Raw genomic sequence first — 12494 nt, 5'->3', positions numbered from 1 at the left:
AACAAGTTGAAATTTTGATCTTAAGGAAATTATTGTCAATTGAGGAGTTATTAATATTAATGTGAATATTAAAATGTGATAATAGCTACTATCCTTGGGAACATGAAGTATGTAGTAATGTTTTAACCCAGGTTGAAGAATTGGAGAATTTATTTTGATGATAAGAGATGTTAACTGAACTCTGAAGAACAAATAGAAGTAAATCAGATAAAGGAACAGGAAGGCTTGTTATCAACAGATATATGGCAGTGATAAAGAGCATAGATGTTTGGAGCCAGGTTTCTTGGCTTTACATTCTGATTCTGCACCTAGTAGATGGCTTTCAACAGACTTCATTTCTCTATGCTTCAGTTTCCTCATCTGTGATGTGGGAAATGTGATAGTACCTCATATTATTGTATAGATTAAATGAGCTACTATGAAAACTTTTAGAAAAGTATCTGTCATATAAAAAGAGTCTCATAAATGTTTGCTATTATTACTGTCTAGACAGAATTGTGATTACAAGCCATGAGGAGAAAGAGTAGAATACACCAATATTACAAGTAATTCAAAAATCTTAGTTGGGCTGTCTTGTAAATGAGTTAGTGATGGCTATGAAAATTATATCCAGGGTAAATAAGAAAGCAATCAGTAATTCCTTCATATGTATCTTTTGTTCAGTATCCATTTTTAAAGTAATTCCTCTATCTAGACTACCTGTAAGCTTCTTCTTAAATAACTATGTGCTGTTGGCTGAGGAAATGCAGAGGAATTGTCTTTATGAAAGGGCTTTGGAAGCCCATTGGGAGAGAAATCCTATCATAGGAAGGCTGATAATTTTTGTGTTTGGCTGTATACTTTAATCTTAATGAGTATATAACTTACAACACAATCCAAATTTTCCATTACTCACTAAAAGAGATTGCACCTCTTAAGTAGTTTTAAAATTCAGTCACTGTATCTACTAATAATCTAAATTAAGCTCTCAAAGATAAGTTTCCCTTAAGTAGACTGCTGAATCTTCTAGCATCATTAAACTCCACAATTGCTTCCTACATGTCATATATTAAATTATTTGTGCTCCTACCCAATCATTGCTTCATGACATTGACTATATTGCATAAATCATGAGTGGGAAATGTATATACAGAAGTACTACCTTGTGAATGTGAAAACTTTTGATTCATCATCAGTTGGGATTGGCTTACATTTAAGCCAGTCATTTCACAAGATTAAAATGAATAATGACTATAGAATAGTTTTGTATATCCTAATACTGTAAGAGATTATTTGTAGCTTGGTTCAAAGCCAAAAGTTCATTAGTTCTGCCTTGTGCCTCTCAGCAGGTTTCTGCCATGGGAGACAGGGGAACGAACAATCACTCAGAAGTGACTGACTTCATTCTTGTAGGCTTCAGGGTCTGCCCAGAGCTCCGCATTCTCCTCTTCCTGTTATTTCTGCTTGTGTATGCCATGGTCCTTCTAGGGAATGTTGGGATGATGACCATTATTTTGACTGATCCCCGGCTGAACACACCAATGTATTTCTTCCTAGGCAACCTCTCTTTCGTTGATCTCTTCTATTCATCTGTTATTGCACCCAAAGCTATGACCAACTTCTGGTCTGAGAGCAAGTCCATCTCCTTTGGAGGCTGTGTCACCCAGCTCTTTCTCTTTGCTCTCTTCATTGTGACTGAGGGATTTCTCCTGGCCGTCATGGCTTATGACCGCTTCATTGCCATCTGCAACCCACTCCTCTACTCTGTCCAGATGTCAACACGTGTCTGCACCCAGTTGGTAGCTGGTTCCTATTTCTGTGGCTGCATCAGCTCAGTTCTTCAGACCAGCATGACTTTTACTTTATCCTTCTGTGCTTCTCGGACCATTGACCACTTCTACTGTGATACTCGCCCACTTCAGAGGATATCTTGTTCTGATCTCTTCTTCAATAGAATTATTTCTTTTTCCTTATCCTGCATCATTATCCTGCCAACCATCGTAGTTATTATTGTTTCTTATGTATATATTGTGTCCAAAGTTCTAAAGATACCCTCCACTGAGGGGCGGAAGAAAGCCTTCTCCACTTGCAGCTCTCACCTAGGAGTCGTGAGTGTGCTGTACGGTGCGGTCTTCTTCATGTATCTCACTCCTGACAGATTTCCTGAGCTGAGTAAAGTGGCCTCCCTATGTTACACCCTAGTCACTCCCATGTTGAATCCTTTGATTTACTCTCTCAGAAACAGAGATGTCAAAGAGGCTCTAAAAAAACTTGAAGGAAAAAAAAATACTATTCTTTGATTATTGTTTCTCTTCTACTAAAGGTGGTGTGGCTATTTATTTCACACCTCTTGTGACCTTAATGAAAGTTATTCTACTGAACATCATAAATATATTATCAGAAGCTTTTCAAGGTGACAGACTCTTCCCATATATTACTCTCTTTCCTCTGAGACATTGCTAATCCTGAACATCCTGGATATTTGAGATATCCTTGACATTAGAGAAATGTTTTTCAAGATGAACCATGCTCCTGATTTCAAACAACATTTAATTTCACAGAATTGATTTTTATTTATTTTTATAACATGCTACTGGACACTTTTTATATTTTATTATAGTGTTTAAACTATATTTTGTCTGGTATTTGTCTTTGGAGTTCCTCCTTCCCTTACACAGACTCACTGACAATTGAGAATAATTCTGATCTTACTTTTTAAAATAAAATATTTCCTAATTTTATGGTTAGTTACTTTAGTGTATTAACTGGTAATTGAATTTCCACTTTGAATCCAGGATTTTGTATGTGTTATATTCAGAGGAAGTCATAACTAGAAACAAGCAAAAGGTAATCTTCATTGTGCACATTGACTTGGAAAATTGTAGATTCAGTGTGTCAGGCATTGTGGAGTACTCTGAGGCACTGGGTAGTTGCTGGATTCTCATATAAAGATCCACTGGGAGGTAGTGACAGGCATACAGTTTGGAACAATTATTCCTCAATTTGGATGTCCATAATTTTTTTCTTGTGTTAATTAATGTCAGGGACATTAATTAAAGGTATAGAAGCAAGGTTGTTGTCAAATAAGAGTGTGGTCCAAAATTTACTCATTTATGCCTCTGTATGTTTATGTATTTGCTTAATTACCTGTGTAATTAATTGCCTGTGTAATGTGTTCTGGTTTTGTGGTAGGCTTAGGTTAAATAACCTCATTATTTAGTGGGCTTACAATTTAGTGTGAGAATTACATCCTTAGAAATACAATTAAAGTTCAGAAATGTATATGCCAAAGATAAACATAGGGATTGAAAAGTGGGTTCTTAAAGGTAGTTGGTCATCCAGGCAAGTCTTCAGGGCTACATGGAAGATATATTTAAGGGGATAAGATTGGAATCAGGTAAACTGCTGTATCAGTTCATGTTATTGATGTGGTGTTGAAATTCTCTAATGTAAATGAAAAAGGCTAATTTGAGAAAATCCAGGTAAAATATACAGAATATATTAGTTGACTAGTATGAGGAGGAATGTCTCACCATTTTTAAACTTGGATAATGTATGTGTTGATTGTCCAGATTAAAAGTAAAGGAGCTTTCAGCAAAGTAGCAGTAGAGGGAAGTTCCTTGTGTGAAGAGAATATCTGCGAAAACCTACAGATAACATCACATTTAATGGTGAGAAACTAACTTTCCCCCAAGATCACAAACAGGGTAAGGATGTCTTCCTTGACCATACCTTGGCAACGTTCCATTGAAGTCAGCTATTGCAGTAGACAAAAAAGGAAATAAAAGCGTATGGGCTGAATTATGTCTTCCAAAACTCGTATGTAGAAGCCCTAACCTCCATTACCATAATATGTGATTATATTTGGAGATAGGGCGTTTAAAGATGTAATTAAAATAAGGCTGTTACAGTGTGTTTTAGTACAATCTGACTGATGTTTTATAAGAAGATTGGGACACACAGAGGGGCACCGAAGGGTGCATGTACACTGTGGGTGATGCTGTATAGAGGGAGAATTAACATTTACAAGCCAGGCAGAGAGGTTTCAGAGGAAATAAATCTGCTGGCACTTTGGTCTTGGACTTCCAGTCTCCCTAACTGTGAGAAAGTAAATTTGTTATTTAAGTCACTGAGTTTTGTGGTATTTTATTATGGAAGCCCTAGCACAGCAATACAAAAAGGTATACAGAATGGAAAGGAAGATATAAATCTTCCTTTATTCACAGATGATGTGATTCTGTAGAATATCTAAAAGAATTGACATATAAATAAAATAAACTAATAGGAAGGTTGTAGGATACATAGTTAATGTTACAAAAGTTAATTGCATTCCATACACATGCAATGAGTAAGTGGAATTTAAAATGAAAAAGAATGCCATTTACACCGGCACTTTCTCAGAAATGAAATATTTGGTTATAAATCTCACAAAATAAATAACAGATCTATTGGAGGATAACTATAAAACTCTGACTGAAGAAGTCAGAGGAGACCTAAATAATTGGAGAAAGTGTAAATGCATGTTACGAGGTGAAGGAAGCCGATCTGCAAAGGCTACTGTCTGATCCCAACTATGTAACGTCCTTTCAGTTATTGCACTTCTAAACTCCAGAATAACTTTTGAATATAATTTCTGTGTTTTTGTTGTTGCCTGCTCATTTGTTTTGAGTGACTTTGCTGTGCTGTTTTACTGAAATCAGTTTGCTCTGAAAGCCTCTGGTGTCCCTTCTCAGAGGCACAACCTTAGACTTGTGCGGTTCCTTCTGGCTACAGGTTTCCCCAGGGCTGCCTTTGGCTTTCATTCTCCTGGTCATTGTGTTGAATGCTGTGCCTCTGTAGGTTTCCTACCTGGCTGATGGCCTCCACTAATTCTTCTTGTTCTATTGTTTTAAAACCATGTTGGGACGTATATGCTCCGTAGTCTGATCCAGTTAAATCTGGTCCCTTCGGCAAGGAGAGTCCTTGAGGCCAGTCTTTGAGGTTTGTTCCAACCCCAGGGGAGCCCGTCTTAGCCGTCTCCGTTCCTGGATCTCTCTGGCAAACTCTAGTCTGTCTGTAGTGAGAGTTTTGCTTTCCTGGAGCTACCAGTCTCCTTTTAGTTGCTTATCAGCAAATATATATTATATTTGAGAGTTCACTTATGCTTGAGCATTCCTACACTTTGTTGCAAATGAAGTCAGTTCACTTGAGGAGCGCTTTGGAGCCTGCTGTTATTAAGGCCTGCCTTTTGTGCTAGCTCACACCTGCGTTCAGCCATTCTGGAACTGGAGCAGGATAGTGGCCTAATTCTTTAGAGGGACACCGCTGCTTTGTGAACAGGTTTCTGGGTGAGGTAGTGTTGGATTCCCCTGAGGAAGGCGCCGCCCCAAATCACTCACCAAAGACGTTTCTTGATGCAACAAGCAAGAGGAATTTATTCGGAAGCCAACTAGTTGGGGTCCAAGTCAGCCCGTCGCAGCGGGTCTCAACGAGGACCCAGAGCACACAAAGCCAGAAGGTTTTATAGCATTTTCAAAAGGGGTAAAATTTTCCATAATTACAATACAGGGTTTTTTCTATAGGCTCATAAATCTTTTGCTGGCGCCACATCCTGGGGTCTGGTTAGATGAGATCACCTTCGGAATGTCTAGGGTGGTTCTAGCAAGATAAGCTAGGCATGTATGATTAACTGATTTACGGTTGGCTAACTAAAGGTCACTACAATTGACACAGGCTAACTAACTTGTTTTTCAAGATTCTAATGATTTTCCTTCTTCTGGGTTAGGGGGTGGTATTTAGGCCTTAAGATGGCTGTACTTATGCTAACTTTTGATTCTTCAGATCCTACAGTAGGTAACCTAAGGATAATCAAAGCTTGTCTCTTTTGGCATAGAACTTCTGTTTTTTGAGAGAATGGGGCAACTGAAATTGGCGCATGATTATTCCTGCCTGGGGCAGAGCTTACCCTTTGAGTGGGGCCTGGGTAAACAACTCGATTTCCAGACTTTGTAGCCACTGTTACCTTGAATACTCTCTGCAGCACGGAGCTACAGAATCAATGTTTGCAGCCTGCTACACTCCAAGTGATATGGTAGCCTCTGCCTGGGATCTAGGTAAAGGAGAATCCCTATGTTCTTGTCTTCACTTGCCTGAGTGGACTTTCTATCATGCAGGGTTGAGGGAAGAGAGGCTGTGGACTCCCGCTCAAACCTGTATGTTTGAATGTTTATGTAGGCTTTTTCACAATATGTAAAAACTGAAAATAACTCAATTGCCCATCATTGTAAGAGGGCATAAACAAACTTTGGTACTGTGTACATTGGAAAATGGAATACTACTCAGCAATAAAAGAAATGAATTATTTGTATGAATGACAAAATAAATGTCTCAGAATTATTTTACTCAGTAAAATAAGCCTGAGCAAAAAGCACACATATTGTGTATATATATATATATATAAAGTTACATATATAATTATATATTATTGCACAAGTATATATATATTTGCAATAAAATGAGATCACTGGTTACCTGGGAATGTACTTGATAGGAGGCATGGTCTCAAAAGGACATGATAAATATTTGGAGGTGATGGAGATGTTCTATATCTTGATGTGGTGATGGTTTCATTAACATGTAAAATTGTCAAAAGTCACAGAATTGTGCATTCTGAATGAATACAGTTTATTTCACAGTAATTGTTCATCAGTAAAGTGCTTGAGAAGAAATAATGAGCACAGCTGCTTTTATAGATCCACAGACTTTTATTTCTGAGCAATAACTCAAATGTCTTTTTTGGATTAAGGATTTAATGTTGGCCTAAAAAATTAGGAAACTACTGCAGGCAATAGGAGATATTTATTATTTAAAAATCTCAATGTTAAAAGTATGCCAAAACCTTTATTATTATTAATGTAAGTGTAGCAGCTGTTGAGTGAGGATTCACGCCATACACACTATCATTTAAATTAAGAAAATCTTTACTAGGCATGGACACTACAGTTAGTTAAAAATTTAAGTTTAGTGGAAATTCACCAGATGAGCAGAAGAAGTTTTTTATGTGTATAATGTTTTTCATAAGAGTGTTTTTACTTGCTAACAATGATGTATAAAACAATTCCCAAATAAAATAATTAGCTAGATATTATTAAAATGATTTTGCATATAACTTGTACTACAATTTGATTATTTTATAAGTAGTCTTACAGTGCATATACCATATTTAGAAAAAATATATGAATATGTATATATGCATTTATGTAAATATTTTTTTAAAAATTAAAATTAAATTAATGCTAGTTATTATTCTTTTAAATCTCATCCCCACATTCAGAGTTCACCCTGTAGAGCTCATCTATCCTCCCCTGAATGAAAAGTAAAATGAGAAGACTAAGTTCCAAATACGAGTGAGGACAGGATATACTTGAATGTAATTCCTGTTGCAATGACAGCAATTAATTGACATCAGGAAAGGGAGGGAAAATGTCAGCGCTGAAAAACTGAAAAATGTCTTCTTATGGTGAGGTCCGTTAGCCTCTACTGTAGCTTGAAGATTCTTTGCTAAGTCAGCTGGATGGCATTAAACATTGCTCTAGGAGGTGATACAATCAGTGACCAACCTTGGTGTGTGTGTGTGTGTGTGTGTGTGTGTGTGTGTGTGATAGAGAGACAGAGTGCATGAGGGAGAGAGAAAGAGACCATTCTTATGTTTGTACTTATGTGTGTGTGTGTGTATGTGGTCTGATGTTGGTTGAGGGGTTGGGGTGCAGTACATAGTAATTTTATAAACAGACTTACAATGCATGTATTGTATTTATTTTTATTTATTTATTAAAGTATCATAAATATATAATCTTATGATGGTTTTAATGACACAACATAGTGGTTCAACATTCACCCATATTATCAAGCCTTCACCCCCTCTGTGAGGTCACTGTCCATCAATGTAGTAAGATGTTACAGAATCATTAACTGTATTCTACATGCTGCACTACCATCCCCATGACCAACCTATATCATGATTGTGAATTATGGCGCCCCTTAATTCTCTTCTCCCTCCCTCCAACAACCCTCCCCTTTGGTAGCCACTAGTCCCTTCTCAGTGTCTGTGAGTCAACTGCTTTTTTGTTCCTTTGGTTTTGCTTTGTTTTTATACTCCACAAATAAGTGAAATCATTTGGTATTTATCTTTCTCTGCCTGGCTTATTTCACTGAGAAAAATACCCTCTAGGTCCATCCATGTTGTTGCAAATGGCAGGATTTCTTTTCTTTTTATGGCTGAATAATATTCCATTGTGTATATGTACCACATATTCTTTATCCATTCATCTACTGATGGACACTTAGGTTGCTTCCATATCTTGGCTACTGTAAATAGTGCTACAGTAAACATAGGTGTGCATATGTCTTTTTGAATCAGGGATCTTGTTTTCTTTGGGTAGACTCTTAGGAGTGGAATTACTGGGTCAAATGATATTTCTACTTTTTAGTTTTTTGAGGAACCTCCATTGCGAATATTGTATTTAGATAATTATATTACATATATCTCTATGGAGCTGTAGCACATAGATGTTCTTCTCTCTTAACTGTCAATTCTATTTTAGGGTTTTTTTTCTCAGTTTAATTTAAGGCTACTTATATGCAGTGGACAAAGACTGCGCCTGTGACATAGGTGGTCTGAAATTACAAAGAATTAGGAGCCTCTTTCATTGAACGTTTGTTCCGTTATAGGACTGCCTGAAGGCATTGCCTGTAGGATTCTGCATTTTACTCCCAGAGGAGGGTTAATAAAATATGCCTCATACTGCCTAAACCTCTGTTTCAAATCAGGAGAGAAACAAGGTACTACCTTAGCACAGTGACCATTTACCTGAAAATCGTCATAAAGATTTTCTGTTTAGTGAGTCTCCTATTTCCTCAGTTATCTGAACTTAAGAAATTTTGGCAAAAGAGAGGACATCTGTTAAAGTATAAGTGAGAACAAAGAAAGACAGGGGTGCAGAGATAGTAGGTATAGTATTTGATGAAAACAATATTTTGCATGTAATTGGGGGCTCTGTTCCTTTTTTAGTTATTGTTCAATCTTTATTCTTAGTTCTCAGCAGAAAGAGAGGTAAGGACTGAAATAACAAAATAGTGTCTCAATATCTGTGTATGGAAATGAAAACAGGTAAACTGGGATAATTGAGGATATTCCATGGTAGACAGTCAAGGGAAAGGGGGAGAGAAAATGACTGTCTCACACTCTCAGACATAACATGATGTAATGTTGAGGGTATGAGAAAAACAAATCTGACAGCTGATTAATACATAGATTTAACAAATTTATGTAACTTAATCCTTAGATTAACTCTGAGATGTATATACTATTATGCACCCAACTTCAGGTGAGGAAATTAAAATGCAGAGATAGTATGTAACCTGTCCAAAGCTACATAGGCAAAAACAGAATTTGAAAGTTCAGTCTGACTCTTGAGCTTATTTTCTTATTTTTTAATAATGAACTATTATTATTCATGTTTCTTCCTCATTTGCATGAGGTATTATAATGAGGTATCATTTCCCCAGAGATGTTTAAACATTGGAAGTCATTATTCACGTCTACTTCATTCTCATTTATCAATTATCAGTCAAAATTCAGCTTACTTTATCTGCCTTCAAAAAAATAATTCCTCTCTTCATCTTCTTCACTCTCTCTACTCATATTGTCTTCATTAAAGCCACCTTAACCTCTTTCTTGGATGAACACATACTTTCTGTGACTACCATCTTCTTCCTATAGATATTTTCCCACAAAGTAACCAATGTGATTTTTGTAAAATGCTAAGTTGCGCACAACACTATCTTTCTTAAAAATCCCTAATGCTTATCCTCTTTCTACAGAATAAAGGTCATCTTCTTTGGCTAGTCATTAGATCTTCATGATTTCCATGAATTTCCTTTTGAGTCTTATCTCTCATTTCCTGTCTTGTTCCTTAAAATTCTGTTATTAAATTTCATGTAGTTCATTTTAGTTATTTATTTACCATTGCACAGAAACCTGTCATTTTCATCCTGCACTTCTATCTGTTTTTAAAGGTGTGTTTCAGGAAGTGTTACCTGTTGGGACCACTCATCTTTAGAGGCTTCACTGCCTTTGTGTTTTCTATATGTGTCTTTTTCACTGTGGCATTTTAGTTCTCTGTTCAGCTAGTTCCCTATCATTTGCTTGTGAGCTAAAGTAGAGAAATTATTCATACATAGGGATTTCCATAGGGCAAAGAATTCATCAAAATTCAGTAAGTATGAATTTGATGAATGAGTTCTCACAGACACATATATAACAAAACATGAATAATCTTAATTTTCCGCTCATTCAAACTAGTTTTCTTGTGAAATGGGAGAATTTCCAAGAAGAGTTTATCAGTTTAGTAGATATATAGATGGGGGACAGTTCAAACTTGAGAAACTTAACAAGTGCATCACTCATTCAGCATCTGGACAACTAAGAGTAACTTAGATGCCACCCTTAGGACACTGTGTACTGCAGAGTATCAGGTTCTCTCACTAAGCATTCAAAAAGATTTCATCAGTAAGTCAGATGTTTTGTTCTGCTCAGTTGTTACATCAGATTTTGTTACCTCTGTCAAGTACACATATATTGCATTATATATGTTATTGACTCACAGTAAACAATCCATACCAAACAATATCCTCAGAGAGAAGGCAACAAACTTGGAATATATTTTTCCTAAAAACAAATTGCACAACAATCATTATCTTTACCCAAAATGAAGATGAAGTACTGTGAAAGCCCTTCTACTCCATAATCAAGCCAGGCAAAATACAGTCCAACAGTATTCTTCAGCTGAAATTACATGCAATTCAATAAACAAACTCTCTAAAATGAAATATTCCAAGATCAATGGGTACATTCTTTGAGTAAATGCTTCCCCAAATTGTCATAATGTCCAGTCCTTTTAGTTATATTCCTGTTAAAATAGAATTCAATAAAAATATTTTTTTTCCTAGGTTCTTTTTCACAGCCTCTTTGACATCTTTGTTTCTTAGAGAGTAAATCAAAGGATTCAACATGGGAGTGACTAGGGTGTAACATACGGAGGCCACTTTACTCAGCTCAGGAAAGCTGTCAGGAATGAAGTACATAAAAATGACAGCACCATACAGCACACTCACAACTCCTAGATGAGAGCTGCAAGTGGAAAAAGCTTTCTTACGTCCCTCAGTCGAGTGTATCTTAAGAACTGTGGACACAATATACATGTAGGAAACAATAATAACAATTACGGTAGGTAAAATAGTAATGGTACATAAGAAAAAAGAAACCATCTTATGAATGTAAAGATCAGAACAAGAAATCCTCTGAAGTGGACGGTCATCACAGTAAAAGTGGTCAATGGCCCGAGAAGCACAGAAGGATAAAGTAAAAGTCATGCTGGTCTGAAGAACTGAGCTGATGCAGCCACAGAAATAGGAACCAGCTACCAACTGGGTGCAGAGACGTGCTGACATCTGGACAGAGTAGAGGAGTGGGTTGCAGATGGCAATGAAGCGGTCATAAGCCATGACGGCCAGGAGAAATCCCTCAGTCACAATGAAGAGAGCAAAGAGAAAGAGCTGGGTGACACAGCCTCCAAAGGAGATGGACTTGCTCTCAGACCAGAAGTTGGTCATAGCTTTGGGTGCAATAACAGATGAATAGAAGAGATCAACGAAAGAGAGGTTGCCTAGGAAGAAATACATTGGTGTGTTCAGCCGGGGATCAGTCAAAATAATGGTCATCATCCCAACATTCCCTAGAAAGACCATGGCATACACAAGCAGAAATAACAGGAAGAGGAGAATGCGGAGCTCTGGGCAGACCCTGAAGCCTACAAGAATGAAGTCAGTCATTTCTGAGTGATTGTTCGTTCCCCTGTCTCCCATGGCAGAAACCTGCTGAGAGGCACAAGACAGAACTAGTGAACTCTTGGCTTTGATAGTTGCATAGATGTCTTAAAGGTAAAAATACATTATTTACAGCTGAATTAAATGTAGCAAATAAAAGTTCTAATGTCATGAAGAAGCAAGAATTTGGATAACACTAGTTCTGAAACTCTTATCCTATTAGGATAGATAAAGAAGTTATTTTGTATTAAATTCTTACTTCTGCAGTGAGTTCAAAAAATAGCAAGTTTAATGTTATATTTTACTCACACTTTGCATTTCTATTATAATTATTCTAGTATAGTTACAGAATTATCATTGTCTAAAATAGTATTACATAAAACTTAAACTAGGAGTATTATATACAATCTCTATGATAGTGTTTATAGCTATTGTGATAGAGTCAAGTCACCGTTTGAATCATTAAATTGCAGTAATCAATATATTTCAAAATATTTTTACCTTATTTTAATGCAGTCTATTTAGTTTCCACTATTATTGTATTATATTTGAAAATATAATAAAAATAGATAAGTATTGGCATGTTAAAATTAATCACATCAACAAATCACTGAGCCCATATAGAATAAAATCTCTAGTCTTTCCAAAAA

General features: G+C 36.4%; 1 protein-coding gene and 1 pseudogene across 1 annotated transcript; one reads left to right on the top strand and one right to left on the bottom strand.

Annotated features, from left to right (window-relative positions):
* Positions 1-1284: 1284 nt before the first annotated feature.
* LOC108402335 (olfactory receptor 9K2) lies at positions 1285-2279 on the top strand. The gene has a single exon (XM_037006186.2). The coding sequence runs from the start codon at positions 1338-1340 to the stop codon at positions 2277-2279; it is 942 nt and encodes a 313-aa protein (XP_036862081.2). The 5' UTR covers positions 1285-1337.
* Positions 2280-10920: 8641 nt separating this feature from the next.
* Positions 10921-11945, bottom strand: LOC108402333 (olfactory receptor 9K2-like; annotated as a pseudogene).
* Positions 11946-12494: the final 549 nt, after the last annotated feature.

Source organism: Manis javanica, chromosome 10, assembly GCF_040802235.1.
Source record: "Manis javanica isolate MJ-LG chromosome 10, MJ_LKY, whole genome shotgun sequence".
NCBI classification, from domain to species: Eukaryota; Metazoa; Chordata; class Mammalia; order Pholidota; family Manidae; genus Manis; species Manis javanica.
The sequence above is the reverse complement of the archived record's forward strand: the minus strand, read 5'-3'. Positions and strand labels throughout refer to the sequence as shown.